The sequence below is a fragment of the Phacochoerus africanus genome, chromosome 2, assembly GCF_016906955.1.
Source record: "Phacochoerus africanus isolate WHEZ1 chromosome 2, ROS_Pafr_v1, whole genome shotgun sequence".
Taxonomy (NCBI): Eukaryota; Metazoa; Chordata; class Mammalia; order Artiodactyla; family Suidae; genus Phacochoerus; species Phacochoerus africanus.
In genome coordinates, this window is record NC_062545.1 from 277,696,273 (window position 1) to 277,712,410 (window position 16,138).

Here is a 16,138-nt window from a genome sequence, read left to right on the forward strand (position 1 = left end):
TGCACACACTGTGTACACATACTGCAAATGCCACGTACATACACACAACACACAGCATGTACATGACACACAAACTGCACATGCTGTGTACATCACACACACAGATCACTGCGTGCACACACACACACACAGGTGCACATGCCGTGTCTACACACACTGGACATGACGTGTACACACACTAAAGCACACAGCATGTACACGACACAAATTGCACACGGCATACACACACACATGTTGTGTACACCACACAGTGCACACAGCATGTACACACACAACACGCACATACACAATGCATACTCTCTGTGCACACACACAGCACACAGCATGTACACTGCACACGCTGTGCACACCACACACAGTGCACATGCCATGTACACATGCAGCACACAGTGTGTACATGACACACAAACTGAACATGCCATGCACACTGCATGCAGTGCACACGCCGTGTACACACACACACAGCACACAGCTTGTACACAACACACAAACTGCCCATGCTGTGTTATGTATGCACACACACCAGTGCACATGCCATGTGCACACACGCACTGTACACAGTGTTAGACAACACACAAACTGCACACGCCGTGTACATCAAACACAGCCCATGACGGGTACGCACACACGTGCTGGGTACACCACACACAGTGCACATGCTATGTACACACAGTGCACACACCATGTACACACAGACAGTGCACATGCTGTGTACACACGCTGCACAAACTGTGTACACACACAGCACACAGCGTGTACACAAACTGCACATGCCATGTACACACACACACAGCTCAGTGTGTTCACACACAGTGCACATTGCTGTGTACACACACACACTGCACACAGCGTGTACACAACACACAGCTGCACACGCCGTGTACACACACACACACATGCCCCATGCCCCCTCCCCACACACTGCACACGCCATGCATACACACTCACATGTACCTCACACCCAGCTGACCCCAGCAGGGTGTCCCGCCTGCTCTGTCCCAGGGAGAGTCCTTGGAGGTGGAGGCATGGCCCTCGCGTCACAGGATTCAGCGGGCGGGTGCCCACGCGCCTGGCCTTCCCTCGGCCCCTTGGTCCCTGTTGGGGGGTGGGGACTGAGAGCCTCCCCGTTCCTCTCTTCACCGCTCAGCCCACCAGCGTCTTCCTGCAGCTACGAAGTGCGGGCTCTGTGCTGGGTGCCTGACACGCAGAACGTGTGAAATGCAGGCTCTCTCCTGCACGGGTAGCAGGTGCAGGCGCCTGGAGAGCACCGGGGCTCGCCCGTGCCCCTCGTGGCCCTGGGCCCGTCCTGGGGCGAGCGCCCAGCTCGAGGGCACCTGTGGGATCTCCGGGCCGGCGCGGCGGCCTCTCCGGCCGAGAGGCGTGATTGCAGGACGCGGGAGCGCTCCTGGCGGAGGCGGGAGAAATAACACTCTCCTTCTCTATTTCTCTCCCTCCCCTTCTCCCCTGGATGTTTAGGCCAGAATCACTTCTTGGCCCAAAGAAAACCCGGGTTCCTGGTTCAGTGAATTCAAGCGCGGCAAACTGGTAAGGCGGCCTCCGGCGCGTGTGCGGTGTCGTTTAAACGCGCCCGTTTCGTATCTTGCAGAGTAAAATGGCCCGTTGGCCCAAAGAGCTGCCCTCCACCTGGTACAGTCAGTACAAGCGAGGGTCGCTGGTAAGTGGCCGCGGGGCTGTCTGCTTGCGGCACGGCCTGGCTGGGCTCTGCATGGGACTAATCGCCGCCAGCGCCACGCCTGCTCTCGCCCTTTGGCCACGCTGCTCCGCGGCCGTGACCGCCAGACTCAGGCCAGGCCCCTCCTGCCACCCCGACGCGGGTTCACTTGAGCCGGGAGCAGCTGGACGGTTTCCTGCTCAGGTGGAGGGCATGTGGCTGGCATGCAGGGCGCCCAGAGCCCCAGCTGGGCGCTGCCAGGAGGGAGGCCAGAGACACCAGGCCTGCAGGGCTTATTTACTGAGACCTCGTGGGCGGCGGCGATGAAGTGGGTCCAGGCCCATGAAACTTCCTGGTCCTTCCCAGGGCCCGTCCCCTGTGCCCTGCCCCGGCTGCAGCTGGGGGCGGGGGGCCGTTGGGATCGCCAGCGGGGCTGTGGGCTCCTCTGCCACAGCCCCCCAAGGCCACGTGTGTCCCAGTTTTACTCTGGGAGAACCAGTCTTAAACTGCCTGCCCCAGAGGTGAACGGCAGCAGGCGCCCTTGAACTAGCCGACCACGATGCTTCTGCAGCCAGCATAGGGACCAAGGCTGGCCCGACCCCCTCACAGGAGGTCTGTGGCTGCTTCCAGCGCCGAGCATTTTCCCAGTATCTCGGGAGGTCGACTGGGGCCCTTTTCTGGAATGAGACAAAGAGTTCTGTGCCCTCGTCCGTCACGTTAGGGGACCAGGTTCCAGATGTGGCCGCGGTGCAGGTGCCCCGAGCGCCTCTTGGCTTCCCGGTTGTCTGGACTGGGCTGCCCTTGAGGGATGTCCTTCTCACCCGGAAGCCAGCTCTCGGGTCCCACGGCTTTGGGCCTGACCCTTTTCCCTCTGTCCCCAGCCTCCCTGGGGGCTCGGCATGGGCAGAGCCGGCCACGATCCCCCAGGACTCAGAGCAGGGCCTCCTGCCAGCCTCTGCCCGCCACACCCAGCACCCTCCTTCCTAGACCCAGAGGCGCCCACGCTCCCTGTTAATATCACCCACTCCCCGTGTCTTTGATCCCCAGTCACGCAGGCTCTTCCCACGCACTGAGGGCTCGTGCTCTCCCTGCCATCCTGGGGACCCCCTCTTCTCATCCTTGTGCGGGGGCCTCGGGCACCCTCCCGCTTCTCCTGCTGTGCCCCCTCCCCTGCTCCTGCCTTGGTGGTTTCCTCGGAAGGAGCAGCTGGGATGCAGAAGGACCTGAAATGGATGCCACTCAATAGCAGGGGAGGGGGTGGCAGGGGACTCTTGAGGTGGACAGAGGGTGGGGGCAGTGGACACAGAAGGCGGAGGGGGACCCGGGGGTGGGTCCTTTCTGCAGCCGTGCTGGTCGCCCTCTCCAGACAGGGCCCTCCCACACCCCATGCCCACCTGCCTCGCCCTGCGGAAGTGGGTACAGGACACCCACTTTCAGCCACCAGCCTGGAGCTGCCTCCACTTGTGGCCTGTCTTGCAAACGGCTGGCCGAGGCTGGAGGTGGAGGGAGAGTCCACGGGGGAAGCAGCAGTCTTTGCATTTTTCCTGTGTCATCTCTGCCTCCATATGACTGGCGCAGGGGCGGCATAGGTGCAGGCCCCTCCCTGAAGGAACTGGTGCTTTGGTGGGCTGGCTGCCCCTTCCTCTGGAAGGGCAGGGGCTCACGCGGGGCTCGGGGCTCCCAACACGGGGCAGGGGCTTAGCCGTGCCCGGGCCTCCTGCCACCCTGCCTGGCACCGGGGCTTCAGGTCCTTCTGCGCCCAGCACCCGCGCTCCCACCCCCTGCCTCCCTCTGTGCATGCACCCGCCCCCCAGTCAGTCACCTTCCATCCAGGAGGAGCACCTGACGTCCAGACTGCGGTTGGTATACTCTCTCCTTGGTCCCGGGGGCAAGCTGGTGTCCGGAGCAGGACCCAGGCCTGGCCCGCTGCCTTCAGCCCTAATGACATGCGTATCTATGAGCAGAGAGCATCAGTTTAAAGCCTCCCTCGTGTGGTCGGCTCAGGGTCTTTGGGGTGGGCTGGGGCGGGTGGGAGACAGAGCAGCGGGCGAGAGGCCGTGGGGCAGGGAGCCACCCTGTCAGTCTGATGGGACCATGCCCGGCCAGGCTCCCGCTGCAGGCTCGTGAGGAGGGCTTTCGGGGAAGGGGAGGCGCGCCCTGGTCCCGGGGGGACGGACCGGGGCCGTCCGCCGGCGCGTCCAGTGCGCAGAAAGCGCCGTTTGCAGAAGGTGCAGAGGCCAAGGTGTCCCTCCGGCCGCCCGACACCGGCCCAGCGCCTGTCCAGCCAGCAAGGCTGACAAGTCTCTTGAGAGCCAGCCTGCCACCTCCCTGGGGCCTTGTCCTGGGTCTGCCAGCAGAGAGCAGGGCCTCACAGTCATGTTGCCAAAGCCCCCGGGGTGCCCCGCTGGGCGTGGGCAAAGCTGAGTGCCCCGGGCCCCAGGACGGCCCACCCCACTTCCCCTTGGAGCTCGCACCCCGGAAGGGGCAGGAATGGCCTCCCCGTGTGCCCCCAGGCGGGTGCCCGGTCCCCCCCGCCCTCTGGCTCTTGGCCATACGGCCTGTGTCCTGCCTGCTGGCCAGGCACCTCAGCCGGCCTGTTCCTCTCGCTGGTCTCCAGTCCTTGCTGTCCCCAGTTGTCCTGGTCCTTGCACATCAGGGGCGATCGGCCATCGATCTTCACTTATTAACACCATCTCACTCGTGCCTGCCTTTTGCCGGCCTCGGGCACAGTGACAGGGACCTACGCCAGGCCCTCCTGCCCTCAGGGCCCTCGGGGTCCAGGGAGGGCTGCAGGCCAGGCGCCCGTGCTGTGGAGGGCCTTCCAGCTGGTAGGGCAGATGGACACGGAGCCAGGCCAAGGTGGGTAAGGGCACCCAACCCAGGCAGGCTTCCTGGAGGAGGAAGCATTTGAGCAGAGCCCCGGCGGATGAGGAGGGAGCATCTGGGCAAAGAGGAGTGTGGGTGGCTCATTGAGGTCCCTGAAAGAAGGGTGGCGTGGTTCTCTCTGCTCAAGGGCACCCCCAAGAGAGCCAGCGCGTGCTGGCCTGGGGACGGGGCGCGCGGCACGGTTCCAGGCGGTGCCCTTGGCGAGGCTCGTGCTGCAGAGGAGACGGCGTGTGGCCCGGGGGCGTTGCCGCTGCGGGGCGCCCTCTGCTGAGCCTTCCCGCCCTGTCCCCCGCAGCTCTCCTACGTGGACGCCGAGGGCAACCCGGTGGGCGTGGTCCAGATGACCTTCCTGCGGCTGCTGAGCGCCTCTGCCCACCAGAACATCACCTATAACTGCTACCAGTCGGTGGCCTGGCAGGACGCCGCCACGGGCGGCTACGACAAGGCCATGCGCTTCCTGGGCTCCAACGACGAGGAGATGTCCTACGACAACAGCCCCTACATCCGCGCCCTGGTGGACGGCTGCGCTGTGAGTGCCCCGCCGCCCGCTGGGACGGGGGTGGGGACGGCCTCTGTGGCTCATTCGTTCCGTCGGCACGGATTTCCTGGGTGCCTACCGTGGGCCCGGCGCTGGGCTGCGTGACGGGTACAGTGAGGGCCTGGGCGTGGCGTGGCCGATGCGTGGCTGGTGGATGTGGATTCCCCCACGAGCCGCGGGGACCTTCCCGCTGTGCTGGGGTTCGGAGGGCAAAGGCCAGGAGCCCAGGTCCCTGACCCCGTGCCTGGTGCGATGTGACGTATTCTTGCTCCCATTCGGAAATGAGAGGTGTCTCCTGTTCTGGGGACGGCCGGAGCTGGAGCTGGGTTTGCTCCTGAGAGTGTCGCTATGCTGGGCAGCGCCCTGCAGACTCAGGGGGTGGTGACGTTGTCACTCCCGTGACAGCCCGGCCCGAGCCGGGTCATGGCCCTGGACCCCAGGCCGTCCTCTGGGAAAGATGCTCTGCTCGGGGCCAGGGGTCCGTCGGGGCCAGGACTGCCTTCACTCTTGGGCTCCTGGCCCCTACACCTGCCCCCTCTGTCCCCCACCTGTGACCCGCAAGGGAGGGTCAGCCGCTTGGACTGGCCCTCCGGGGGTTGCATCCGCCCTGGGCAGCCCACGGATCTGAGCCGTGTCCTGTCCCGGCGTTGCTCAGTGCAGCCGTGCACGTGGCCCAGTCCTGGCCAAACCCTCGGACACGCCCCCCGTGTAGACTTTCAGAGGCGGGAGGCAGGTCGGGGGCGGTGGGGGTGGGGAGTCACCAGGAAGCCGCTGTCTCTGTGGGTCTTGTGGTCGCATCTGATATCGGACCCCCGAACTTCCATCACCTGCTCCCCAGAGACCCAGCCCGAGACAGCTCCTGCTGGGGGTGGGCTAGTGTGCGCTCCCCCCTCGGTGCCCGGCCAGGTCTCCCTGCTGCGTGTTCCTGTCCCGTGCACATGTGGCATCTGAGGGTGCTCCCTGATGGCCAAGGTGGTCCGGCCGCTTAGCTGGGCCAGAGTGGCCGGGACGGTTCTGCAGAGCAGGCTTGGTCAGGCAGGAAAGCAGGGGGGCCGAGCTGACCCCCAGGCGAGCAGGTCTGGGATGGACCCAAGGTCCCATTGAGCCTCCTTCCTCTGGTCCTTTTCCCCACAGAAGGGTCTAGTTATAACCCCGGGGGCTCCCCTGTGGGTTAGAGGTGAGTGTGCTCAGGACAGGCCTGAGGCCGGGGTGCCTGGCGGAAGAGCCTTCTCGGGGTGCCCGACCCCCCACTGCCACCGCTGCCGCGGGTCAGCCCTTCCGAGCTGGCTGGAATGTTCAGGGAGTGTCCCTCTTTAAGGGCCGAGGGATGCGATTCCCTGGGGAAAGGGATCCAGAGGCACCCAGGGGCTCGGCTGCCCAGCACCTGCTCACGTTCCTGGCACGAATCGCAGGCTGCTTCCCGCAGGTCGTGAGGCACTGAGTAAGATTATCCCCCGTATCTGCCTCCCACGAACGAAGATAATAATAGCACCCCCGTCACAGGGTGGTTCCAGGAGGAATGTGCCTCAAAAGAGCTCAGAAGTGCATTCGGCTGCCAGAGCCCGAGAAGAATCCCCGATCCTGGAACTATTTTTAGGCAAGACCCATGGCAGCCACGGTGGCGCTGGAGAAAGAAACGAGGAGTCTGGTGGAGGTCCAGCCGGCGGGGCAGAGCCGGAGCAGGACTTTGAGCTTCCTGGCGTCCACGGCGCAAAGGGAAACGCTCTCGTTGGCCCCTTGGAAATCAATCACCTGGTAAAGGGGCAGACGGCGTTCCCATCCTCTGGAACTGGGGACCATTCTCTGGAACGGATGCTGGGAAGACGGATCTTGCAAAGAACCTTCTGAGGTTTAAGAGCAGGGGGCCTAGGCTCCCTAACCAGCTCAGACAGGCTTCCCCCCTCTTCAGAACTTCCAGGCGAGGCCCAGGCGCTCCCATCCCTCTCTCAAAGCCCCCCACCCCACCCCAGCACAGAAGTTTCCAGCACTGCTGTCCAACTCAGAACCCGGCTCCTGGTTCTTCAGGCATCCCCATCCAGGCTCGAGTTCGGAGCGCCCTTGACCCCACCATCCAGAGTCTTCTCCCTCCGGGCCAGTCTCTCTGAGGTGCTGTCAGCATCGGCGGCCGCTGCCCGCTGCTTGGGCCTTTCAGGCCATCACCCGCCCCCAGACACCAGATGCCACCAGGAGCACCGTCCGCTCCTGGTGCCCCCGCTGAGCAGGGCGTTCACTGTTGTTTTGTGGGTACAGAATAGTGGTACAGCGACCTGCCGGGGCCCTCGGGATGACAGAGCCATCTCAGAGCTCCCGCCCCAGCCTTCTTCACACCGTAGTCCCTTCCTGTGCAGCTGCTCCTTGAATGCCTCCATCCACGGGGCGCTCATGACCCCCTGAGGCAGCCCAGGCCGCGGGTGCGACGTCTTTGTGTTAGGGAGCTTTTCTGAGCAGTGAGCCTGCTTGCCCGTAATTTCCACTTATTTCTCTTCCGCTCCCTTAAGTCACGCGGAGGCAACCTGGTTCTAGCCCAGAGTTTCTCAGCTGTGGGGGCCAGAGTAGGGGAGGAGAGGGGGTCTCCGTACAGTGGGGTGTTGAGCAGCTCCTGGGCTTGACCCGCTAGGTCTTCCACCCACTCGGTGTGACAATCCGAAGTTCCTTCAGACGTTGCCACACGCCCCCCGGGGGTCGAGGCAAAACTGCCCCAGCAGAGCTGCCACCCACAGGAAGGACAAAGATTTGGGCATCGCTCAGAAGGCCCAAAGGACCCGGCTCCTTCATCTCCACCCCGAGAAGCCAGGCCTGTCCGGGGGGAGAGCGGCTGGCCAGAACCGGTGAAGCTGAGATCCAGGTGAAGTCCAGGCCGCGAGCTTCTTCACAGAATCAACCACGTGGATCCAAGGAGCTGCCCAAATGCCCAGAGTCCTGGCGGTCATTTTTGAGCTCCCTGGTGGTTCTCTGCGCATCTCGGATGCAGAGGCAAGACGTAGCATCATGGGACTATCCGGCCTGGCTCTCAGCCGGGGCAGGAAGACCGCTCCCTCCCCGGACAGTTTTACTTCTGGAAAGAGAAGAGTCCGAACAGAATTACCTGCTGTTGGAGGAAGCTGGCTGGCGGGCAGGCGGGACGGCGTTACGGGGAGGGGAGGCCTAGGGCCTGGGGCTGCTTCCAAAGGACGGTCTGGAGCGGCCAGTGCTCTGCTCAGCCCACCTCCCAGCCCACCCTGCTGGAGGCCCGAGGCCCTGCACGTTCGCTGGTGCAGAGAGGCCCGCCGCCCCCGGGGGCCCTGCCCGATTCACGTTGTCATAAGGGCTGAAGACACCGAGATTCCGACGCCGGCTGTGTAGCCTGATGGACGGGCCGCCGTGTGGGGCCGGCCCTGCGGAGAAGCACAAATCACGGGGCAGGAGGCCCGAGGAGCCACGCCACGTAAATCTCATCGTGGTGCAGCTCTGCACACCCCGGGGGGCCGTTGCCAGCCTGTAATGGTTGTTTATGCCTCGGGAATGACAGGTAACGGAGCCGCTGCATGGACGGCGGGCTGCTCACAGACGCCCTCTCTAAGTGTGCTGGTAATTGGAGCGCTGGAGCCCCGTCAGTCGGGAGAAATCCCCCTGCCAGCTTGGCAGGCGCCGCCGCCGCCTGTTGCAGGAGGAAGAGGCACACGCTGCCCCCGCCAAGGCTTGTTTGTCCGCCCATCCCACGGGGTGAGACGAGGCCGGGGCTGCCCAGCTCGCTGGCGTGGAGGCTCAGGCCGCCCGTGGCCAAGGCCCGCACTGCTTCCCTTGACGGCAGCGCCTTCCAGAGGCCCAGCAAAGGCCAGGCAGCCGTGTCACCTGAGTCCCTGCCGGGCAGTGGTCGGACTGGTGAGGGGCAGAGCCGAGGCCGGCAGAGTGGACTCTGGCCTCGCCTCGCTGGACTGGGCAAGGGAGGGCAAAGGGTCCACTTTCTCCCCGGGCTTCATGGCTGGAGGGGCACGAACGGCCATATCCTCTGGGACTGTGTGTCCAGCCGGCTGCCTGGCCAGTCCTCCGGCAGTTCTGAGGCTGCAGCGGTCCTTAGCCCCTTCCCGGGAGTCAGAGTGTGGCCATCTCCAGGCTGATGCGAGGGGTGTCCCCATTCCGGCCGTGCTCCCCCAGGAAGCCTGCAGCCTGTGCCCTCGAGCACCCGGCCGGCTGTGCAGGTCCCTCCGGCAGGGGAGGCTGTGAGCCCCGCGGGCCAGAACTGCCCAAGAGGCATCTGAACGATGCAGACACCGAATCCGCCCTGGGCTCCCCATCCCGTCTCGGGGATGGGGCCTGAGCGGCAGTGCTCGTGAGCTCCAGGGGCGGCGGGGGGGGTCTGTGGCTCTGAAATGCCCATCCTGGCTCTGAAGTGACCCCAGCCTGACTGCCGTGGAGAAGGTGCTTGCTTGTTAGGGCAGGGCTGGGGGCAGGACGAGTCTGCGGAGCCGGGCGGGAGCCCCACTCTGATGCTTCTGTCCAGCCTCACGGCCTCTGTGGAGCTCCCGGCCCGTCCCCCGGTGAGAAAGCTGAGTCAGAGAGCCTGTGGCTTATCCATTGCTTGCGAACCCCTCCCCCCAAATACAAATATCTGTCCTCTGACTCAGGGTCTGAGGGGCAGGGATCCGGGGTGGCTCATTCCAGTCCAGCGTCTCTCTCTCTTGGTCAGTTTGAGCTGCTGTCACAAACCACCGTGACCCAGGGGCTCGTTCCCAACAGACAGGTGTCTCGTGGTTCTAGAGGCCGCACATCCGAGCTGGTCCAGCTGAGGGAGATGGCTGCCCCCTCGCCTTTGGGGATAAAGAGACAGCTTTCCGGCCACTTCCACACCTGTCCCACTCACGAAGCTCCACCTTCGTGACCCAATTGCCTCCAGCTCCCAACACCATCCCGGGGGAAAGGCTTCCCCACCCACTCAGCCCCCAGCGGTGCCAAGAGCTTGCCGAGCTGCTGTCATGGAAGGTGCCGTTGTGAGGCTGTGGTCAGCACGTGGGCCCTCTCCTGGGGCCGCTGCCCAGGGGGTGATCCCCGAGGGAGATGGGGCCGGGCCCTCGTGGATTCTGCCACCAGAGTGGAGGCTGCCTCGTAGCAGCTGCACTCAGAGCGCCTCTCCAGCCTCGAAGGTCCAGGAGATGCTGTGGTCACCTAGGTGGTGGTCACAGCCTCCCTGAGAGGACGCACAAACCCCGTCCCACGGGAGGGGACAGGCCCCAGAGGCGCTGCTTCCCCGTCATCCCTTGCTGGGGACCAGACGGTGGAGCGAGAGCCGCCCCGGGCCAGATGCAGCTGAGACGGACCTGGCCCCGAGTGAGGTGGACAAGGCCACTGGTTCAGGTGTCGGCAGGAGCCATGGTCCTGGGGGAGCTGATGGAGGGGGAGCCCGTGCATCTCCCTGACCAGGGCCCCGAGGCTCGGGAAGGGGTGGGGGCGGCTCTCGGGCCTTCACTCCGGGGTTCTGGGCCACGTGGTCCATAGGGCAGGGGAGACGCCACTCCTGGGGCAGTTCTGTCCCCTCCTCCTTCCTGGGGGCTCACCCTCCTAATCGGAAGCGGGGGGCTTCCCACCCCCAGGGCTGTGCTGAGGGGGCGCAGATGCTCAGGGAGTCGGAGCAGAGTGGGGCTGACTCACCCCAGCAGGTGCTCCATTCCAAGCCCACCCTGGCCCTGGCCCTCCCGCCTCTGTGCCTCAGTTTTCCCCGGAGCCCCCGCCTACTTCAGCTGATGGCTGGCGGCAGGCAGGTGGTGGCGGTTGAGGTCGCTACCTTGCAAGTCTTAGAACTCGGCACTTCTGAACCAGGAGCCCCTGGCATGGATGTTTCTGGGGAGCCAAGTTCCTGGCGGGGCTCCCCTGGGGCAAATTCCTAGGGAGCAAGGTGGGGGTTGTCCCAGCTGTAAGGGTGGGGGGCGGCCCACGTGGGTTGCAGACCCTCCGCACGCCTGCCTGTGCTCACTCCCACACCACCCTGGACTGGGAGTTAGACAGGATGCTGGGGGTGCACTGAGACATCTTGGGGGTACGCTGAGACATCTTGCGGTGCACTGGGATGTCTCAGGGTGTGCTGGGATGTCTTGGGGTGCACCGGGACATCTTGGAGTGCACTGAGAAATCTTGGGGTGTGCTGGGACATCTCAGGGTGCACTGGGACGTCTTGGGGTGCACTGGGACATCTCAGGCTTTTCTGGGACATCTTGGGATGCACTAGGATATCTTGGGGTACGCTGAGACATCTTGGGGTGCACTGAGAAATCTTGGGGTTGCTATGATGTCTCGGGGTGCACTTGGACATCTCGGGGTGCACTGTGACATCTTGGGGTTGCTATGATGTCTCGGGGTGCACTGGGATGTCTCAGGGTTCACTGGTACGTCTTGGGGTGTGCTGCCTGCTCCCCTGCCCTCAGAGGGCGGTGAGCCTGCCGCCCCTGTGACTCACGGTGCTGCGGGGGGGTTTTCAGAGCCGGGGCGGCGGCGGTGGGCCGGGGTGGCGGGTTACTCCTGGGGCCCCCGCTGACCGGCCTCCCTCCCCCTCCGCAGACCAGGAAAGGGTACCAGAAGACGGTGCTGGAAATCGACACCCCCAAGGTGGAGCAGCTGCCCGTCGTGGACATCATGTTCAATGACTTCGGTGAAGCATCACAGAAATTTGGGTTTGAAGTGGGGCCGGCTTGCTTCCTGGGCTAGGAGCCGCGAGCCCGGCCCCCAAGAGCAACCTCGTGACCTCAGCACGCCGCCTGGGGGTGTCCTGGACAGCGAAGGCCCCTCGTCCCTCCCCACCTCGTCTGTGCCTCGGCCCCCCGCCCCGGGCCGCCCCACAGCAGAGAGAGCAAAGGGAAGAGCCGCGCCCCCCGCCCCGGAGCCGAATCACATGACCTAGACGTCCCAGAGCCTCCCGCTCCTCCAGCCCGGCCCCGTCTACACCGCACTCCCCAGGGGCACGGAGGGGGCCCACTCCGCTGGCCCCGGTCGGTGGCTCTGAGAGTCCGCAGCGGGGAGGGCGAGGCCGCAGCATTTGGAGATCTCCGTTTTTTGTCTTTTTTCATTTCAACTTGAAGATGCCTATTTCCCCTGACCTTCAAAAATTGTTCCGAGGCCAGCCTCGTAAAGGTCGCCCCGTGCTCCAGAGTCTCCGTGTTTAACAAGATCCATTCACAGGCCAAATGTCATTCTGCATGTGCCTTTCCGATGGATTAAAGGTGCTTTTGTTTTTGTGAGTTTTAAGTAAATATTTGTATTGTATTGTCATAAATGTTCAGCGTCCCTGACTTTCAATCCTGCCTGTGAGGCCGGCTTCAGACCCACGGGGAGAGTTGGAGAACACGGGGGGAGCTGTCTGTTCCGGGATGCAGCCCACACCCCCCGCCCACTCGAGCACGTACCCCGTATTGGAAATTTGCCCAGGGCAGCAAGGATTCGCCGCCCCCACCCCACCCCCATTTAAAAAGCAGGTGCCGGCTTCCCTTTCGGAGAAGTTTTTGATTAGCTCTGCATCTTTTGTTTTTAAGGAGAGAAAAGAGAAAGAAGGCGTTTTGTGCGTTGCCCCTTCCACACGTGCTGAGATGAAAGTGCAGGCTTAAATGAATGTTAATTGCTGCCTTTTTCCAGTCGTCTTCTCACGGTGCCTGATGGGAGGAGGGCCAGGGCAGGGAAATCACCTCTCTGCAGACGAGAATCAAACGACACTTGGTGCTCATATTGTAACACTCCTCTTTTGTGGTGCTATCTGCTCAGATCTCCTGGAAGGCGACACTGGGGGTACCTGCCTGCCTCATTCTCCCATCTTTCTGGATCCTGGCAATTGCTTCCACCACCTAGGTCTCTGCCAAGGATGTTGAGATAATGCAGGCCACCTGCCTACCCCGCAGCCCTGCTCGCTGCTGTCCTCCTGGGCAGTGGGGGAGACCCCCACCCCCAGGCCTGGTACCAGCGTTAGGCTGTGATTCTGTGATTTGAAAACACACACACACACACACACACACACACACACACAGATGCTTCCCACATGGTCCATGGCATGACGACAGCAGATTGTATCCAGTGGCCGAATGTTTGTGGTGCTAATTTTTATGTTTGTTCAAAGAACTGAATCGAAGCTGCATGTGGTATCTCAGCGGGGCGGCCTCAGCGGACAGACAAATGTGCAATGAACTCTGTGGGTCCCTCCGAGGTCGCCCGCGGTGCCCACCCCCCACGAAAGCTATTCGGTCTTCCATCTGCTAATGTCCCGGGCTCAGGTCCCAGCCACGCGGGCAGGTGCTCAGGGCCGGCCGGGTCCCCTCCCTCCTCCCTGAGCGAGGACGAGAATAACGAGGCCGGCAAGAAAAGGCCATCCCTTTACTGTGAAAAGCTGCCCTCGTGCAACACCCTTTCCTTCCGCGGTGGGAGAAGCCAGGCGGGGCCCGGGACCCCGCGCATGCCCCGGGCAGGAGCTGTGGCGCAACCCGGTTCTGGTGCTGCCCCGCCTACCCGCCCCATCGGACTGTGGTTCCAGCTCAGGAAACCACAGCGCAGCCACCCAGGAGTGACAACATGCACCCCCCCCCACGAGGACTCCCCGGGCACCCCTGGAGACGGAGGCTTGGTCTTGCCAAAGAAAAGTCTGGCTTCGCGATTCTTCCGAACCCAGGACGCCAGCATCTGCCGATGACGCTCGTTCCCGCCTCTTCAAAAGCAAAGCCGTTCGGAGCGTGGCGGGGCGCGTCTAGGTCATGTGATTCCACTTTGATTTCTCACCCCGCCCGCGTCCTCCTTTCCGTCTGTGGATCTGTTCCTCCACTGGTCCCTGCAAAGCTGTTGTAATTTGTACTGAAGTCAAAATGTGTCCTGTTCTCCCCCAGACCACTTAGCTATGGTATATTGCAATAAAATTACTTCTTATATTTGCAGAAATTCTTTTGGCGTCGTTTTGTTTGTTTCCCCCCATCTCCATCATTGGATGCATGTTGACAAAAAGAGGAAGGAAAGGGTTAAAAAAGAAAAGAAAAGAAAACGGATGGTAAGGTCTCCAGGACACGTAGGCCCTTGAGGACAGTACGTCAAAGGCGCCATTGTACGTTTCCTAAAAATCCAACAGACGTGTTTTAACTGTAATGCCCAGGAGAGGGTGTCTTGAAATATTTCAAACCTGTGTAACAGAGGAACAATTGTAATAGTTTTTCAATAAATCAAATTTCCTGTTTCCACTGTGAACAGATGTGATTGGCTGTCTTCTTAAGTGGGACCGAGGCCTTCCCCTGCATTAAACTGATACGTGGAGCTCCCGTCGTGGCTCAGTGGTTCCGAACCCGACTCATATCCATGAGGACACAGGTTCGATCCCTGGCCTCGCTAGTGGGTTAAGGATCCGGCGTTGCTGTGAGCTGGGGTGTAGGTCCCAGACGCGGCTCGGATCTGGCGTGGCTGTGGCTGTGGTGGAGGCTGGCAGCTGGAGCTCCGATTCGACCCCTAGCCCGGGAACCTCTGAATGCCGCAGGTGCGGCCCTAAAAAGACAAAAAGGCAACAACAAAAAACAATGTGTGACCCAGACTCAGGACCACAGAAACTCTCCAAACCCTGCAATGGTCACAGAAAGAGGAAGGCAGGCACCACCCGCCAAGGGAGCTCCTCCGTAGAGAGAGTGGCCGTGGGCCCCCCACGGATGTGCCCACGGGGTGTGCTCAGGCTTTGTGGGGGACTTTCTACAATCCCGGGGCGTCCAGACCTTGACAGCACTCGGGTCTCGCTCTCACCCTGAGCAGTCGGCCCCCCAAGGGGCAGGTGTCCGGCTCCCCGACTCTGCTGTCCAGCTGCGTAGTAAGAAGACACTTCCCAGGCCCCCAGCTGGTCCCAGCCAATGACCCTGAGTGGAAGTGGTACGTGACTCTTCCAGCCTGACGCAGTGCTTCCCTCTTGTGTGTCACCTGCCCTGTTCCCGGAGGGGCTGCTTCCCCAGCAGGTTCCCGGAAGGAGTCCCTGCCCAACCTGCGGTGAACTTGCAGCAGGAGCCAGAAACAACCTTACCGTCGCTTCCAGGGATCGTCATTGTCCCTGCGCTAGAACCCAGATCCCGTGGCTCTCCAAGTGCCATCCACGACCGGTGGCCGCAGCACCGTCACCTGCAGGAGATGCAGGCGCTTGGGAGGAGCCCCGTCGCCTGTGCCAAGGTCCGAGGTCATTCCGGGGCCGTTCGGGCTCGAGACCCACGGGCCTGGACGATCCCAGAGCAGATGGGAAAGTGAAACCGGAAGTGGGTTTGTCCAACAGCGACGGCTGGCGTTGAAGGGTCCCGAGGGCAGGCGGTGGAGACGGAGGTGTGGTGTGGTCAGCTCGCCGTTTGCGCTCTGTGAGAGCGTGCAGGCCTGTGACCCTGGAAGAGCTCGGAGCCAGGACGGTGAGCCGGGCCCGGTGCTTTTGGCCACACTGGGCACGAAAGGAGACAGAGGCGGCGGATCCGAGGATTTTCAGGGCTGGAAGAGGCAAGCATTTCTCAGCATCAGCAGTGAAAGGGGAGATGGAGAGACACTTTGTGGGACAAACGCCAGTTAAGGCTCATTCATCGCAGGCGTGAGTCCCTGCTTGAAACTGCGGTGTGGGGCGCAGGGCGCCTGATTAATGACTCAGGAAGCCGTGTGGCTTTCCCATCACAGCCGCTGGGGTCTGAAGCTGCTGCAGTGAAGTTCAGGTGGGAGTGAGGTGGGCAGGGAGCCTAGGGCCGTGGGCTGGGCGCTGGCCCCTGGAGTGGCTGAAATCCCATGCCTGCATGAGAGAGAGAGGTGTCCTGCCTGGCCTGAGGAGTTGCTGACCTTGACCTACAGTGAGCCCAGGCCCCTCCCTCCCAGGGGCTGCACTGGCTCTCAGGTGGCCACAGGGCTGGGTGAGGGAGGCCTGGGAGACCAGAGGCTGCCGCCCTGTGCTGGGAGCAGGTGCTGACCCTCAGAGAGGGGAGGGAGGAGGGCCCGGGAGCTCCTGCTGTGGCTCGGGGGGCGGTTAAGAACCCATCATCGTGTCCCTGAGGATGTGGGTCTGATCCCTGGCCTCGCTCAGGGGTGAAGGATTCAGCATTGCCGTGGAC

General features: G+C 62.7%; 1 protein-coding gene across 1 annotated transcript in view; it reads left to right on the plus strand.

Annotated features, from left to right (window-relative positions):
- COL5A1 (collagen type V alpha 1 chain) overlaps positions 1-14,276 on the plus strand; it is a 150,556-nt gene extending 136,280 nt beyond the window's left edge. Inside the window, 3 exon segments of the mRNA XM_047768868.1 lie at positions 1,607-1,675; positions 4,854-5,087; positions 11,625-14,276. Coding sequence (XP_047624824.1) covers positions 1,607-1,675; positions 4,854-5,087; positions 11,625-11,771 — 450 coding nt within the window. The 3' untranslated portion in view covers positions 11,772-14,276.
- The last annotated feature ends 1,862 nt before the right edge of the window (positions 14,277-16,138 follow it).